Source organism: Vigna unguiculata, chromosome 3 (genome assembly GCF_004118075.2).
Source record: "Vigna unguiculata cultivar IT97K-499-35 chromosome 3, ASM411807v1, whole genome shotgun sequence".
Taxonomy (NCBI): Eukaryota; Viridiplantae; Streptophyta; class Magnoliopsida; order Fabales; family Fabaceae; genus Vigna; species Vigna unguiculata.
In genome coordinates, this window is record NC_040281.1 from 35,156,971 (window position 1) to 35,175,023 (window position 18,053).

Sequence of the window (18,053 nt, forward strand, 5' to 3'; positions counted from 1 at the left end):
CAAATGTGAAGGCTATGGGCATGAAACTCATCAATGTCCTAATGGGGATGCAAGTCCCATGACTCATGAAGACCTCAAGAACTACATTTCATACTTGAGAGAGGAGGAAGAAAGGACAATGCAAAAATTAGATGTATTGAAAAGAAGGCAAGAGCGAAAGCTAAAAAGAGTTCATGAGAAGGAAACACTTATAGAAAATGAAGCAAAGGAAAAGAGAGAAAGAGACGAGAAAGAAAAGAGAGAAAAAGAAGAGAAAGAAAAAAGCGAGCGAGAGGAGAAAGAAGAAGGAGAGAGAAAAGAGAAAGAAGAGCAAGAAAAAGTAAAGAAAGAAGAGAGTAGAAAAAGAGAGAAGGAAGAAAAAAGAGAAAAAGAAAAAGAAATAAGAGAGCATTATGAATTGTCAATGAAAAAAGGTACTAATTTTCCTCTTATTGTTTTATTTCCTATGGACGATTTATTCATCAAAGAGCAATGACATCAATAATGGAAAGACGAAAGGATACTTAGGGAAGACTTATTCATCAAGCAACAAGGAGATCAACAATGGGACGACGAAATGATAATACAAAAAGACATGAGCTTAGAAATATATGCTCATGAATTAGCTTGTTTATCCACTTCTAACAAACCTATGGGTGATCAAAGTCATACCGATAATTGGGTTGTTTATTTGAGCAATATTCCTTTTCTTCTCTTTGAGCATTTTATCTTTAATTTAAAATTGTTTGATGATTGGTGCAGGTGGGTATTTGGCCCTGGAGGTAGAACTCCAAAATCTTTTATAATAAGAGATTGACCTCTTTCAGGATCCAAATCTCATTTTAGTAGAATTTCTATTATTTTATTTTCGATTTGTGTCATTGATTTATGTTTGTGTTTGTGTTTGTGCATAGGACCTTCTAAAATTCGGGTCGAATTCTCTCCAAACAAGAGAGAATGATAAAGAATCTTCAAGTGAGACAAATTTGAGGTCAAATTCTCTTCAAGAAGGAGGGAATGATAGAGGACTATCCCAAGATTCCATACAAGAAGAACTTGAAGATGAACCTTTACAATTCAAGGGCAAGGAACAAGAGGTTGAAAGATCAAAACTATTCAAGGCTCCTAATGTTACAAGCAATCTGAAATTAAAAGAATATGAAGATCATAGCTTGAAGCACATTTGGAGGATAATTTTTAGGAAAATTAGTTTATGTTTTTAGACTTTAAGTTTCCTCTTAGAAATTAGTTATGTTCTATATTTTTGGGCTTTGGGCTTTCTTTTATAAATTAGTTTATGTTTTGATGTTTTGGGCTTGGGTCATCTTGTAGGGTTCTCAGGTTTTCTTAAACTTATGTGCCTATATATAGAGGTACAAAAAAAAATGTAGACACCTTTAGTCATATATTGAATTTGATTTCATTAAAGAGAGGATTCTCTTTGTTCTTTGCTTAGGCCTTTAATTCTTATCAAAGATTAACATCTTTGTGGTGAATCTTCACTTGACTTATCAATCTGCTAGATTGTGGCGTCCTCCATCTATGTCTTATTCCGCGTTCTTCTCTGATTTATTTGTGTCGTGCCTCTTAAGGATTCAAATTCAGAAACGATCATACTCTTTCCTGGATAGGATCGTATCACTAACACATAAATGAATATGTCTGTTTTGGATTTAGAAAGTTCAAGGCCAATAAAAAATTTAAATCCCCAAGATCTTTCAAATTAAAAGTGTTATGAAGTTGAATCTTAACATGATTGATGTTATCTATGTTACAACCAACAATAACGATATCATCAACATAAATAAGAAGAACAATAAAAATAATGTCAAAATCTTTTTGTGAAGAGGGAATAATCATACTTACATTGGACAAAACCAAAAGAAATAAGAGTATCACGAAATCCGTGAAACCAACTTCTTGAGGTTTGTTTTAAACCATATATAAATTTATGAAGGCGAAAAACTAATGGTGTATTATTTGTAGGAGTGAAATTATGATTATAATCCAGGGGAATATTCATAAAAATTGATCAAGAGTACCATTAAGGAACAATTCTCTAGCTTTATCAGAATGAATCACTTTAATAATAGTATGAAATTGATTTTCAATGTAGTTAAAAAATTTAGGAATGATATCAATGCAATCATATTTGTTTTTGAGTAAATAGACCCATGTAAAACGACTTTTGCCATCAATCAAAGTTAAGAAATATTTAAAACCATCATAGGTAGTACATCGAAATGGACCCTATATGTTAGCATGAAGAAGATTAAAACAGTGAGCACTAACATTATTTTTAACAATCTTATTTAGAGGGTTGTCAAAGTGCTTAAATTCTTTAAAAATCTCCTGTAGAAGCTAAATAAGCCCTGAAAGCTCTTAATCTCACTCAAGGGACAGGCCATTCTTGGATAACATTCGCTTTTTTCATAATCTAGTTGAACCCCTTTTGCACTCACCACAAAAACCTGAGAATGCAATTTGTTCATTGAAAAATGTACATTTTTGAAGATTAGCATACAACTTTTCCTTTCTAAGCATAGTCAAAATGGTACAAATGTTCCACATACAATTCTAGAGTAACGTTATAAATCAAGATGTCATCAAATACACCATAATAAACTTGCCTAAATATTCTCTCAAAACATGGTTCATTAGTCTCATAAAATTGCTTATAGCAATTAGTTAGCCCAAAGGGCATCACAAACCACTCATACAACCCATATTTTATTTTAAAGGTAGTTTTCCATTCGTCCTCCTCCCTAATCCTAATTTAATGGTATGCACTTCTTAAGTCAATTTTGAGGATATACAAGCACCATACAATTCATCCAATAAATCATCTAACTTGGGGATGAGATGTTTATACTTGATGGTGATGTTTTCACTTCACTCACTTTCACTACTCCACTCATTTTTCTCTCATGTGTTTCTCTCTTTATAGGAGTTTCACTCTTGCTTTGTTTTTGTGTTTTACTTATCTCTCTTTTCTCTCAATTTCTTTTGATCCTCACACACCTCTCTAGTAGATAAGGGTTTGAGAATGATCTCCTAGTTGTTATGCATGAAAAATATTTTGTTGGTGAAACCATCATGGATGGCTTTGGTATCAAATTATCATGGCCTCCCTAAAAGAATGTGATTTACCTCCATTGGAACTACATCACACAAGACCTTATGAGTATATTGTACTATGGATAGGCTTACTTCCACTTGCTTGCTCATTGTCATCTCTCCATCTTTACTAAGCCCTTGAAGTTTTTATATGGCCTTGGGTAGAGTTTTGTCTCCAAACTCAATTTGGTAACTAGTCTTAAGCTAGCTACATTGGTGCAACTTCCTCCATCAACTATGAGGGAGCATATTTTCTCTTGAATGGAACATCTAGTAAGGAAAATATTTTCTCTTTGGGTTCGGTCCAAAGCTTGCATCTTACTTCCCAGAAGCCTCCTAATCATCAAGAAATCACCCTCTAATGCACCCACCTCTACCTTTTCCTTCATCATTGTCTATTTCTCCTTATTAATATGACCATGTTCTTTTTGGTTGGACATTTTGAAGCATAATGTTCTCTTCCCAAACATTTACAACATTTTCACTCACTAGTCATCCTTTTAGGTGGTGACTTATTATACCCCTTGGGTGACTTTCCATGTGAAGATGTGGCTCAACTTAAGGGAGCTCCTTTATCCTTCACAACCTTATCCTTCTAACTAGGATTATCATTATTGTTAAAGCTTCTTCTCATGGTTCCATTGCTCTTGAGTTATTGTTCCACTATGTAATAAATATTCTATTTCAGCATGCTCTTACAACTTCACAACATCCATAATATCATGGTTCAACCCATTCAAAAATCTAGCCATGGTTACTTCACTTTCTTCATATATCGCAACTCTAATCATGGCCACCTCCGTCTTCTTAAAGTACTCTTCCACACTTCTATTTCCTTGAGTCATTCCCTGAAGTTTGAGTTGCAAATCCCTTTTATAGTTTACTAGAATATATCTCTTTCTCATAGTTCGTTTCATTTTAATCCTCTCCCTTTGGTGTACTTATCCACCAAGTTAACATATAATATGAAAATTCAGTTGTTGCCAACTTCATCTTTTGCTCCTTATTATACTCATTGCAAGCAAACACATGTTCTACTTTAAGTTCCCACTCCAAGTACGCTTCAGGATTTTGAATATGGGAATATTTAACTTGATCCCATCCAATCTTAGTTTTCTTTGTTCTCCCTCATTCTCTCTTCTTGTTTCCTCTATTTTCATGACTTTCTTGATGTGTTTGTTCCATTTGATTCAACATATCATGAAGCTCATCATTTTATTGTTTCATTAATCTTTCCAAATATTGAGTTAAAGCTTCCATTTGGATTTTTGAAAGTCCAACATTTTGTGTTTCCCTTGCTATAATTAAGTAAAAAAATTAGAAATAACAATAATTTTAGGCCTCACATCACTCTCTTACATGTTTACACTCCACACTTATGTTTCACACAATAAGGTTTTTTTTTTAAAATTCTCACATTGCCTTTTACCATTCGTTCTTAAACTCAAGGTTCTTCAAACATCAAGTAATTAGTAATCAAGAATTGATGTCATGGGTAGCAATCACAAGACTTAAAACAAAATTTTAACATCAACAAAAAGAAGTAGCAAAGAACAATTTCACTACCAATAAACAAGACAATCACAAAATGTATAGAAAAAAAATAATAAGAAAGAACACACTTAAAACTTAGGAATTTTATCAAACAAGCTGTGTAAACAAGCTGTGTGCACAAGACAATTGCTGTATAAAAAAAAATTCATCTCCTTTTCTATTCCTTTTTTTTTTTGCTTTTTTTTCTTCCTTTTGAATTAATGGTGTTATTGCCTACTTTGAAAATTTTCAATTTTAATTTTAAGCCAACTCTAACTCTAAATTAAAAATATTTAATAAAAATATGCATTTTAATAAGAATATCCATATAACATTTATAAACAAATTAAATTTTATCTCAATTTGGAGAAGAACAAAAATATTAAATTTAAAAAAAAAAGATTAGGACCAAATTGAAAAAAATAACGAATATTATGACCAAATTGAATATAAAAAACTAACCCTGACATGTGGCATGATATTTGCTTGACACGTGATTTTTTTTAAATAAAAATAAATAAATTTTAAAAAAATCATAAAATGACACGTAACATGATATGAGCTTGACACGTGAACATTTTTTTTAAATAAAAAAAGTAATTTTTTAGAAAGAATTAAAAATAATAAAAATATCACAAAATGACATGTGATATTTTAATGGTGTTAGCGAAAATGACAAAATTGAATAAAATTGACGAATATTATGACCAAATTGAAAAAAAAAATAGAACCAAATTAAAAAAACCAAATGAAAACTAGGACTAAGTCATTATTTAAGCATTTGTTCTAAATACCAAATAATATGATTCTAAATAAAAAATTAAAATATTTAGGGATTAAAATCAATTAAAAAAAATTGAAATTTTAATAAAATAGAGAAAACTTGAATAAAGGAAAGCGCCACAAAACAATGTTTAATAAGCCTAAGGTCGACCACCACAATACAACTATAATGTTAATATTTTTATTTTAATACTGGAGTCTTGTAATCCATGTAATCAACTTAGTCTCGAGATCTTCAATTGGGCCTCCAAAAGATGAGTCTCTTGGACTTTTATAAACTTTCCTCTTGTAATGGGTTCAGCTAAATCTTGAATTGGGTATTGGTCTTAATCCACACCATGTCCTTGAGTTTTGATGTCCGCATCAATTCACTTGGTGTGCCAAATATTATTTTACTAATCGTAGCTTAATACTTACATTTCCTATAACACCAATGTAACATTCTCTTTCTATCTCCCTCCTTATAAACATCTAGATTTCCCCTATCCTATTCCAACATTGATTGTTTGCATTCTATTAGATTAGCATATCCATTAGAGTAAGAATATTTTGCTTTGGGAAACTTATTTATTATCGATACCCAAACTTTTATCTCTGATAAGCTACGGTTTTGAAAATGGTGTTTTGACATGCCAACTTACATGTCAAAAATAAACAACTTTTGTGACAGATGGTTTCTTCCAAAAAACTACACTTACAAATTTGTGTTAAACCACACATTTTACACATCACATTTCTTTTCATACATTTTTTTTAGGTTATCTTTTGTTGACACCTATTTAAAATTACTTTCCAAACAAAATGTTATTGATGGTAAAACTTTTACTTTCCAAAATATTCCCCAACAATTTTGTTTTTGTAATTTTTTATACGTAAAATTAGTTGTGAATACTTATGTTTCCCTGTCCTTCCACGTCATTCACCCTTTGTATATTTAAGGATTTTGATTGTACTTCCTCCATCATGACATTGATTTGGGATTTTTCCCACTCAAATAAACTCCCCCTCCTCCAACTCTTATAGTTATTCCAATTACCCAATTCATTTATATTTTTATTTTTGAAATTTGTTTTTCCAAAGAATCTTTGTATACAAGGGGAATTTTGAAGTCACCTGTCTTCCCAAAAGAAATATATATATATATATATATATATATATATATATATATATATATATATATATATATATATATATATATATATATATATATATATATATATATATATATATATATATATATATATATTGTTTTCCACACTCTCAAAATTATACTATCATCAAACCAATTTAATTCTACCATTTCTGGAAACCTCTTTTAGGTCTCTCTACTATTATGATTCTAATTTTGTATTAGTCGTGTTAAAACCTCCGTGTTTTTCTTGTTATAAAAGAACTACAGTACTTTCTTAATATAAGTCATACTAAAATTATTTTTTAGTACTTAAGAAAAAAGTTAATTTTTTCCTTAAGATTATTCTAATAGTTTCTTTTATTAGCAAAATTTATATAAATATATAACAATATTTACAAAAGCATTCGTGCAACAACTAGCACGTTGCATACTCTATCCTAATTACTATATTTAGTGCAAATATATTCATTCTATTAAGCCTGAATTGCTCAAATTGTGGAAGAAAAGGTCTCATAATAACTCATTGAATAATAACATTCCCAAAAGAAACCTTGTCTTCATTTGCACTAAGAGTATCTCGTGGTATCCTGGGTCTTCATCTTGATTCTTCTTTCCATGCTTAACCAAAATCTTACGAATATATGGTTGCTGTAGTAATTATTTTTCCCATTCACAGGAAATAATGTTACTAATTTTTCTTGAAGTAAGAAAAATATTATAAATATTTTTTCTTCAGAAAAACTGCATTATTTATTATTAGTATTATTTCTGCTTATAATAGTTAATATCCTTTTGGCAAACTCCTAAGTGGCTTCATTAGCTTTTCATGTGACATAAGCGGAAATCATGATGGTTGAAGAAACATTGTCCTGACAGGCATTTTTCATCAACTGGGACAACAATTTGCATCGTGGGACATGCTGTTTCTGAGAGGAGAAATTATTTTAAATCCCTTTATTTATATACAAAATTTTATTAGTCTTTCCATTTTTTAAAAATTAAATTTGGTTTCTTAGTGTTTCAAAACATTTCATGTTACCTTTTTTTGTCCAAATCATGCTGACGTACACCAGCATATTATTTGTGCTTATTTTCACTATTACAAATTCTCATATTATATAAAAATTTTCTTACAAATTTGTTAAAATAATTTGCAAAAAAAGTTTTTTCCTGCTATGTTTTCTAGGAATTTTAATTGGTAGATAATTCCTTCGTGAGTAATTATTTCCTACAAAATTATAAAATTCGCAATTATTTCTTACAAAATTTGTTGCAAAAAGTATTTTATACAAAATATTTTATAAAAAAATTGACAGCAATTTTCTGCAAATTTTTTTTCATAACAAAATTTATAAGTATTTCCTAAAAAAAATTCAAAACAAATTGGCAGGAAATATGAGATGTTTTTAGTAATGTCTGTTTAGATAGAAAAGATTATACTGTTTTTTTTTTAGAAAAAAATTAAAGAATCAAATTGAACGACAGAATGAACACATGTAAATGTAAATTTACTATCAAACACAGCTAACATTACGAAGTTTTGAAATGCATACAACAATAATCATTTCCATTCCTTGCAGCACAAAAGAACTTGGAAAGCAATGATATGTAATGCAACTTTCGTGCCTCTAGGCTATAAACATTGTGAAGCCCCAATCTAGACAGGCTTCAATCATGATGTAATGTGTACATTATTGATTTCACTTTTATTGGTCTAAGAATAGGTTACTTTTAGATGCATTATGTGATGGCTGAAATAGGACCGAGTTTCTTTTTGGAGCAGTAGGAGCAGAAAGTGACATTCTCTTGTACCTTGATGCATTAGAATTAGGGTAAACTGTGTTGGTTGTGTATGGCACATCCCCACCTAGATTTAAGTCCAAACCTGCACTCTGTGCCTCCTCATGATTCTCTCTTACCCCATTACCAGCATATGCGGTGAGGGCAGCTGCTAATATAGCAGATTGATATTTTGGGGTAGCGGTGATTGCTTTGGATGCAGCTACAATGGAATCAGGTAAAGATTGTTTAGAAATGGCATGGTTGGTAATGTTATTACTATTAGATCGACAAAGATGTCCCAGGAATGGTTGTTTTCCAGTGTTCATAAGGGAACCGTTATGGTTTCTATTTGGGGTGATCAATCCCTCATAGTTGAAGAAATCACCATAGCAAGGTGAGTGTAGCACACTAGATTGCAAAGGAGAGAAAGTACTCGAGGAAAAATCAACATTATTGGTTGATGAATATTGTGGTATGAAAGACAAACTTGGGGTGAAATTTCCAATGTGAGGTGAAGTTTGAGGAGTGGCAAGGTCAAGAGTGACAGTGGGGTGAGAATTAGAGGTAGAAATAGAGGATCTGTGGAAGAATAAGGTTGGTGATTTTGAAACGTGGTGATAGCTTGATGTGAAGTTTAGGGCATTAAGGTTATAAAGAACACTAGAATTGATGAGAGGGACGGTATCTGAATTGGCTAGTTGTGTGGTCAATGAAGGAGATTGAAGCATGGATGCAGCAGCAGAAGTTGTGTAGGCTATGGTAGTGGCTGAAGAAGGAAGAGGGTGGTTGTGAGTTCCTTCGTAGGTGCTAATCAATATTGACATGTCTTCCGCACATCTTTGAACCTGAAAATTTGAAGCAAGTAATTAGGTTTAATCATTTAATCATGAAAAAGGGAAAAGAAATTTGTATACCTGTTTTTTCACAGGACAGGATGGAGAGACAGTGCATCGATAGTATGCTCGGGGACATGGATTCCCTTTTGCTATTTTCTGTCCATATTTTCTCCATTGGCAACCATCATTCATCTGTACAAAACTTCAACCAGTTGAATTAAAAGATAACACAAAATCTAGATGCAATTCTCAGTATCTTTTATGATCGAAGTAAGAATCTATCTCAATACCTTCAAATAATAGTTTGTATTAATGTCAATAATGGTTGATAAAGATGAAAATAGGAAGACAATAAGAAGAAGAAATCAATGTCTAATATATTCAATAGATTAAGTTTATACTGTTACTAACCGTAAGGTTATCACATCTAGCTCTGACACAAACCCTAGCCTTCTTGACTTCAGCATGTTGAGAAGCTTCACTTTTATCCCATGTTCTCATCGTCTTTAGAACTTTACTGGGTGGCCATATCTCTCTGAGTTCCTCTTCCTTCATTTCCCCATCACACCTACTTTCAGTGCTGTGATTTTTTATAGCTGAAGGCTCAAATCTTATATCTAATCCGAGTGAAAGTCCTTCTTTCAAATCCTCATTTTCTCTGACCTTTTCAGTTCTATTCTTCTTCTCATGTTTACCTGTAGATGAAATTCCAAGAGAGAGAGAGACAAGTTCACTCTCTTCATCACTAGTTGAATCCTTTACAAGCCTTACCAATGAAAGTTCTCCAACCTCTGGCATTTCCCTTTCAAGCTTATGATCCTGCATGTTGTAACAGATCAAACACCTAAGACAACGCTATTTTACAAGTGTATATATATATATATATATATATATATATATATATATATATATATATATATATCTTCCACAACTTTGATGTGTGATGTAAAGTAGATGAAAACTTCAGTGCTGTTATTGGTAGAATAAGACACTTAAACATAAATACACAGCATGATGGAATGATGCAATGAATTACAATATACACTACTATTGTATGTTGAAAGTTGTGGAACAAGTTATTATTGATCCACTTATTCGTGGCAATTGTCATTCTTGTGTCACTGTTTACTTTACATGTCATGAGTTAATATTTCACTGAGATTATTAAATAAAGAGTTCATGATTATTACCTTTATTAGTCAACCTCATCAATATTAACCTCATCAATATTTATACAGTAAAACATAGCAAAGCTAAATAATTTTTCGTTTGTACTTCCGAGCCAGAATAAAAAATAAATAAAAAAAATAGGCCAAGTGACGAAAAAACACAGACCTATAATTTTTCTGCTTGACAAAGTCCTAAATATTCCACTTTTTCAAAGCAGTTTTTCTTTATCTACTCAAGTATTAGTTCTCTTGTGGACACTTGTAGGAGAAAAGGAAAGTGCTGAAGAATTTGACAGTGATTTGAGCGTAAGTATAATCATTGATCTTGGAAAGACATGCTTTTCGTTTTTCACGTTGGGTTGAGTAAGAATGTAAGTACATTAACTCTGACCACTCATTTCACATACATGGCACTAAATCATGATTAATTAAAATATATAACAGACTTACTTTATCTGAAGATTTGAAATCATGGCTGCAGTCTTTGCAAAATGGAAAAATTAGGAAAAAAAATAAAATAAAATTAATTAAGAAACATATTTATAATTATAGTCCTTTGCAATTTAAAGCCATGATAAATTATATTATTTTGTTTACTATTTAAACTTTTTTCATGACTAAAGTTAGGCTAGATAAAAATGTGATGAAATAAACGAAAAAAAGAATCTGCTACTGCTTAAGGAAAAATATAAGAATTTAATGATACTTTCTCTTAAGTGTTTTTTATAAATATCTAATTAGCTAATCCGTCATGATTAAAAAATTTGATTAGTTTAGTTAATATATTAATTAGTCGTTTACAAATACTTAAAATTAAAGTACTTATTTTTATAAAAGAAAAAATAGAGAAACACCCTTAAATTAATTCTTGTCAAACAAAATCATCATCACTTTTCTTAAATCTAAAAAGCTTCGAAAGAAGTAATATATCTTTTAAACTTCCGACGTCATGATTATTCCCTCTAAAAATAGATCATGAGTTCCACTAACATTTTTTGTTGGACAAACAAGTATGAACCCGTTTAAATTTTAATGTGGTTTACACAGAAACATAGCATTTGGATAATTATTAGAGCTTCATCAGAGAATTCATAAGAAATCAAAATAGTTATTAATGTAAAAGAAAAGAGAAAGCACAGAAACATACAAAGCAAGACAATACAGAATATTCTTAAAAAAATAATTATTGTTGTTTCCTATGCCTGTTGGCCATCCGAACATTTCGAAGTTATTATCAGATATTATAATAAATTTCCCAGTTAAGGAAGAGAAACCAGTATTTGTAGCATTTGTTAAAAACATCAGTGGTTTTTTCTTAAAAAGCTTGTATCAATTATTCAGATTACTAATAGTTTAACTCATCATTTTATAAATTATTCAGATTGAACAATTTGACACAAACTTATTTTGCACTATATATATATGAATGAATATATTTCCTGGCTGAAATCAAGAATCTTTATGACTCAACCTAGCTCTTTACCTTGTCATTATGTTTGTGTTCAATAATCTTCTCAAGTACTCATCTGATACTCAAATATGTCTTCTCACTAACACACCATAATTGACTCAAACATGGGGAAACTAGACCAGTCCTTGTCAAAGTGAAAAAAATGGTGAACAACACCATCACTCAATTCACATTTATGATTATTAAACTTAACATTCAATAGATGCTTTTCAGAACTAAAGCTACCATGCATGCACCATCCCAGAAATTCTATATTTATCATTGACTTCTACCTCATAACAGAGTCATAATAAAACTGCAAAAGTAACAATAATGAAAACTTCAAATTGCTAATCATAAAAACATCAGAAACACCACAATGAATAAAGAAAAAATCACCTTCTCGCCGTTGATTTCTTCATTGCTAACTTCCATGGAGTATTCTTGCCAAACAAAAAAGTACAAATTGTTAAATGGATCAATGTTTTCTTCTTCTCATCACCATATAGGGTTGGCTTTGTTATATACCGAAGGCAACAGTTTTGACTTCGATAATATAAGCTAAAATATGAATGGTGTTGTCAGCCTCACGTCAAGAGCGTGTAAAGAACAAACAGTGATATTTTTTTTATATATATTTCTGTGTATTAGTTGAGTTCTTATATATATATATGATTAAATGAATGAACATTATATAATTCAGCATTTCAACTCTAAACACAATGGCTAATGGCTATGTAATTAGTATTTTAGACATCAAATAACAGTAGATTTGAAGATTAACGTCACAAAAATGCCGACTTGAGTCAAAGTTCACCTGCCATGTTTCTCATCAACCTTGAATATGGTGATTTTGTGTGGGTCCTCAATTTCGGTGCCATTTTTATATTTACACCTTCCTTTCTTTTTACCACCATAAAGTCATAAATTTCCGACAAATTCCCCATAGCAAGGTTGTATTTTACTTTTGTACTTTCTTTTAATAAAGAAAAGACACAACTGGAACGTTATATATATATATATATATATATATATATATATATATATATATATATATATATATATATATATATATATATATATATATATATATATATATATATGTCCTCTATAAAAATAAGAACCCTTTGCTTTAAAATTGTTATCAGATATTATTCAACGCATTCTTTATATATACATAACTAAGAATAAATTCCTAATATCATTCCTAACTGCTATCATGGCTGCATTACATGCATCGCATTTGACTATATCATAAATTATAAAAACCTTAGATATGTAACAGAGGAGTGTTTGGTTGTTGGTGTTCATTGCGTTCCATTTCTTGCTCAAAAGGTCAGTTAAATTTAGATGCTTTTGTTTATGGTTGGTTAACTACTCATTAAAGATTTGCCATTTCAAATGTCTAAACTCAGTCAAAAGGTCATATAACACTTGAAACGCCCAATACGTTCATATATAAACAGATACAGACTAATATGATTAAAACAATGTTTTTAAAATTTCAGAAAAGTCAGCTAAAATATAACAACATTTATTAAAGTAATGTCTCTCACATCGTTTTTAGTTTGTTAATATAATGGAAAAAACTTAGAAAGTTTGCTTAAGAAGGTTGAATATAATGTACCTAATATTAACATCATTTTATGTTATTCTCGTGTCAATTCATTACTATACAGTGTCTCAGTATCTTATATGTAAGAATATCAGCCATGTCAGAACATTTGTGTACGTTACCAGAATTCATATAACACAAACAAAAAAACTTTAAAGTGCTGCAGAAAAATTGCAATCAGATACAGTATTGCAAACCTTTGTAAATCCTGTTTTTGTTTGTAAATGTCTTTTATATTAGGATTGACCGAAAACTGGCTGTGTCTGCAGAATGTACATCCATTGTGTAGGTCTAATGACCCAGGTCATTAACCTAGATGTTACTGTTACTGTTCCTATTTATTAATATTTGTTTGTTTTCTTCGAACAAATGAACAACGTTTTCATTGTATTGCAATTATATATGATGGTCCACATGGCATGAGCAGAAAAATGAATAGTTTATTTGAACGATGGAGGCCTTAGAAGCACAAGTCCATTGAAAGCTATTCCTACCTTTGAAGGGTCATTTGTGCAGGCAGCAGCTATATGGTAAGCAGTGAAAATCCAGCTTTCAGTCACCAACTTGACACGTTTTGTGGGAATTTAAGGGCCGGCAAGGCAATTACACACACAATACATTAATCAATTATTGACTATATCTCATGGATTCTAATTGGTATTTCAGTGTGTTACCTGTGTTGTGTCTATTAACTTCACTTAAAACTGTGTGTGAAAATATTTTAGTTCTTCAAACTTTAAGGTATAGGTTGGGAAGTATAATATAGTTTTAATTGAAGGTTAATAGTCATGGACCAAAGCCCTGTCGTTGTCCATAGGCAGGACTCTAGTGGAAAAAACCTGCCCATTTAGTATTTTATTTAAGCCAAAATAAATTGAATTTTATTTATAAGTGATTCACTCAGAAAAATCATTATGAGTTACTGGAAATAAAGTTCTATTTTTTGTATAAATAAATGTGTAATTTTGATATATGTTAAAGAATATCGATCGCCAAAGCAGTTTATGACACTCACAATATTTAAAACTTGCTACTATTTTTTATTACAAGGGCTTGGGTTTTGTTCTTTATTATTTTAAAATAATTTCTGTGTATTTTTTAAAAATTTTGCATCTGATTTGTTCATATATTGTATTATTTTGTATCGGTATGCTACAACTTTTAATTTTTTAAGATATAACGGTAATTTAATACAAATATATCTATTTACTAATAATAAAAGTGTATATTAGATAGAGTTGTTATGGTATATTATTAACCTCAACTTTTAAAATACGTTTTTTTTTATTGATTCACTAAATGAGTAGATCGATGTAAGGTGATGTTCAAAGTATGTTTAGTTTGTTACATGAATTTTATTAATTTTTAAATATTTCAAAATTGTATGTGTTTTTGAAATATTCTAAATTACACAACTGATTTATAAATATTTTATATTAATTATAAATTAGTGCTTGATTATATTTTATGATATGCGACTTTATTGTAAGGTTGTGATCTAACTAAACCTAATTTGACTTGGCATGAAGTTTGACTTACTCCAACTAAACCTTAAACCATTTGGCCTAATTCAACTAGATCTTTCTTGACATGCACAAATATGCATGGCCCAAAAAAATTTACCTGACCTCAACTGACATCGACTTGGGTCAAACTTGATTTAATCTCGGTCCAACTTGACTTAAGTTCAACCTAAATTGACAATTGAGCTCAACTTTGTTTGACTCATCCTAACCTTGACTAGCCCCTATCGACGTAATACAAGGCTCGTTAGGGTATGATCCAAATTGACATAAGCTCGACATGACTTAGTCCTATCTTAATATGGGGTTAAACCCAACCTAGTTCAAGCTAACTTGGGTCCTACTAAACCTAATTTAGGTATGGCCCAACCCAACCTACATAGGCTTAGGTCAACTCAGTCTAACAACCTTTCCTAACTTAGACCTAATTCAACCTAATATTTCATGATTGGTCCCATTTTAACCTAGACTCGACCTAACTTGATTTGATCTAAGCTTGTTCAACTTGCCTAGTAGTGGTCTTGCTCGAGTCAAGCTAACTAGACTGACCCAACTGAACTTAGGCTTGGATCGACTAATCCTAACCAATACCTATCTTCGTCTTCATCCCCATCCTCATTAAATTACTAAAGTAATCACATTTTATTTGATAACCTAAAAAACTTATATAATATATATATATATATATATATATATATATATATATATATATATATATATATATATATATATATATATAATTCTGGTACTCTTGAGTTTCATAACCCTTCCTTTTCTTTCTTTTGCTAGAAATTGTTTCTTTTCTTTTCTAATTGGTTGGTTTGTTCTATATCCACAAAATTCACTTATAGCCCCAAGATATTTTTCTACTTCACAATATTTGTGCATTTAAACTTAAATGGTATATTATCAATTACATTGAATTAAATAGTTTTTTGTTTCACAATTAATTACTGCTACTCTTTTTAAAAAATTTATTTATTATTTTATTTTTCACATGAGAACGTTTGACTCTAAATTTTAGGCGTTTAATCGCCTAAACACTTTCATTTACTAGGCAACATAAAAATTTATCTTTTTTATTCTTTTGTTTCCTTGCTTTTTGTTTTATTTGAAGAACTTTATTTTGCTAAGATAATTTTTATTATCTCTTACCAGTTTGACTAGTTTGATATCTAAAATATGTTCTTAAATCTCCAATAGATTTTCCATCTTATCACACCCTTAATTATATTTTTGTTCTTATTTTTGTGATTTTTTTCAATGGTATATCAAATTGTTTTTAACACACATTTGGTCATTTTTACTTCTCTTTAATATTTGTATATGTTGTTTATTTTTCTAAGATAGAATACTATGATGATATATTATATAACTTTTCTAACTCATCTTTATAAGTGTAACTTCTTCACTATAATTGTATAAAGACATATTTACTATGATATAATAACTTAGTGTCATTATTATAAATCTTAATTATTATCGTCTAACATTGAATGAAGTACAAAAGATAAAAGATCTAGACTAAATTTAAATTATTATTAGTTTAATATTTGTTCTTTGTGCAAATTTTATTCAATTGTTGTATTATAATCTTTATTAGTATATAAAACATATAAGATATTTCAATATAATTTTGAGAAAGCAAAGAAGAGACATTTGAAATATTTTTAAACTTGAATATTTGTTTTATTTTTATAACTTTTTAAAAATATTTTTAAATTTTATCAACTTTATTATTTTCAAAATTAATAAATATTTTGGTTGTCATGAAATTTTATTTATGCATAATTGTGTAATACTTATATAATTATTTCACTTTTATTCGAGTACTCTAATTTGAAATTTATTCAATTATAATTTTTTTTATAAGTATTTGACATTAAAAAAAGAGAATACGGCTTTATGATATTGTTTGATAATTTCTTTTACCATAACTTATTTTTTGTAAAACATAATTAATTAATATCAATACATTAAGAAAGTAGATACAAGCACATGTATAGGTATACTTGTTACCCGATGGAGATGGGATAAGACAAAAATTTTATATTAACTAAATTTGGATACGAGGATGGAAATGAGTTTTTTCTTTAAGGATAGGTATATGATAATGAAATTCATCTCTATTGTGTTGCCATCACTAATCACATTGGATAAACACAATTCAATGAATATTTAAATTGTTGACAATCTTGAATCATTAAAAATTTTAAAAAATTAATAATAAACTAATATACAAATTAAATCGAAGTCATTACACATGAATAAAATATATCAAAATTAGTAATCAGTAAAATTACAAGTTCTATCAAATAAGTTCGCTAGTAATACACTTTAATATAAATACGTTTAAATTAGTCACTAAATCTCCAATTATGTCCTTAGAACTCGACTAAAGAGCTAACACAAGTATTTCCAATAATACCACATCACTTAAGAATCTAGATCAAGTATAATTTAAATACACCTTCCTTTTCTAACTTTCTTAGGTACCTTTTAACAACAAAAATTTGAAGAAACTCGAGTTACAAAACAAACAATATCTCTTGGATATAATAATTAACACAGTGATTTTAAATACAGACTTGTTTGATTCAGAAGAATGAAAAAGTCATTTTGACCTTGTTCTCCTTGGCTCTCAACCAAGGAAATGGAAAAATGATTCTAAAAATGAATCTTCAATTAAGGAAAATGAAAAAGTAACCCTAAAAATAAACTCTTGTTTCCTTAAACCTCAATTGATAGTCTTGTTCTAGTAGATTCAATAATCCTTAAGATCAAAGATAATTAAAATACTCATTTTTCCTTCAACATTTTGAGTTAACTTTTAACAAACAAAAATCATGAGAAAACTCCAAAATATATAGTATGAATGTTTAGTATTCTTTAGCTTTTTATTACTCGAAAGCTAAATACTGAGAGGGAAATATACTATTGTAACTGTTGAAATCCTTCTAACAATATTATCGCATTTTTCTATTAAAATTGAACAATTTTGTCACCTAATTCTGATCACTTTTTTATAAAAATGTTTCGTGTAAGTACAATCATTAAGATTATTGGTCAACCAAAAACAAATTAGCACCCTGCCTTATTTGGTCTTGCATGGTTGCTCCTACCAGCCAATTTGA

General features: G+C 29.7%; 1 protein-coding gene across 1 annotated transcript; it reads right to left on the bottom strand.

Moving 5' to 3' along the window:
• Window positions 1-8,073: 8,073 nt before the first annotated feature.
• LOC114179577 (probable WRKY transcription factor 72) lies at window positions 8,074-12,301 on the bottom strand. Its single transcript, XM_028065966.1, has 4 exons — window positions 12,181-12,301; window positions 9,574-9,981; window positions 9,241-9,354; window positions 8,074-9,171 (listed from the first exon to the last, which is right to left on the bottom strand). The coding sequence occupies exons 1-4, from the start codon at window positions 12,214-12,216 to the stop codon at window positions 8,251-8,253; spliced, it is 1,479 nt and encodes a 492-aa protein (XP_027921767.1). The 5' UTR covers window positions 12,217-12,301; the 3' UTR covers window positions 8,074-8,250.
• Between the last annotated feature and the right edge of the window lie 5,752 nt (window positions 12,302-18,053).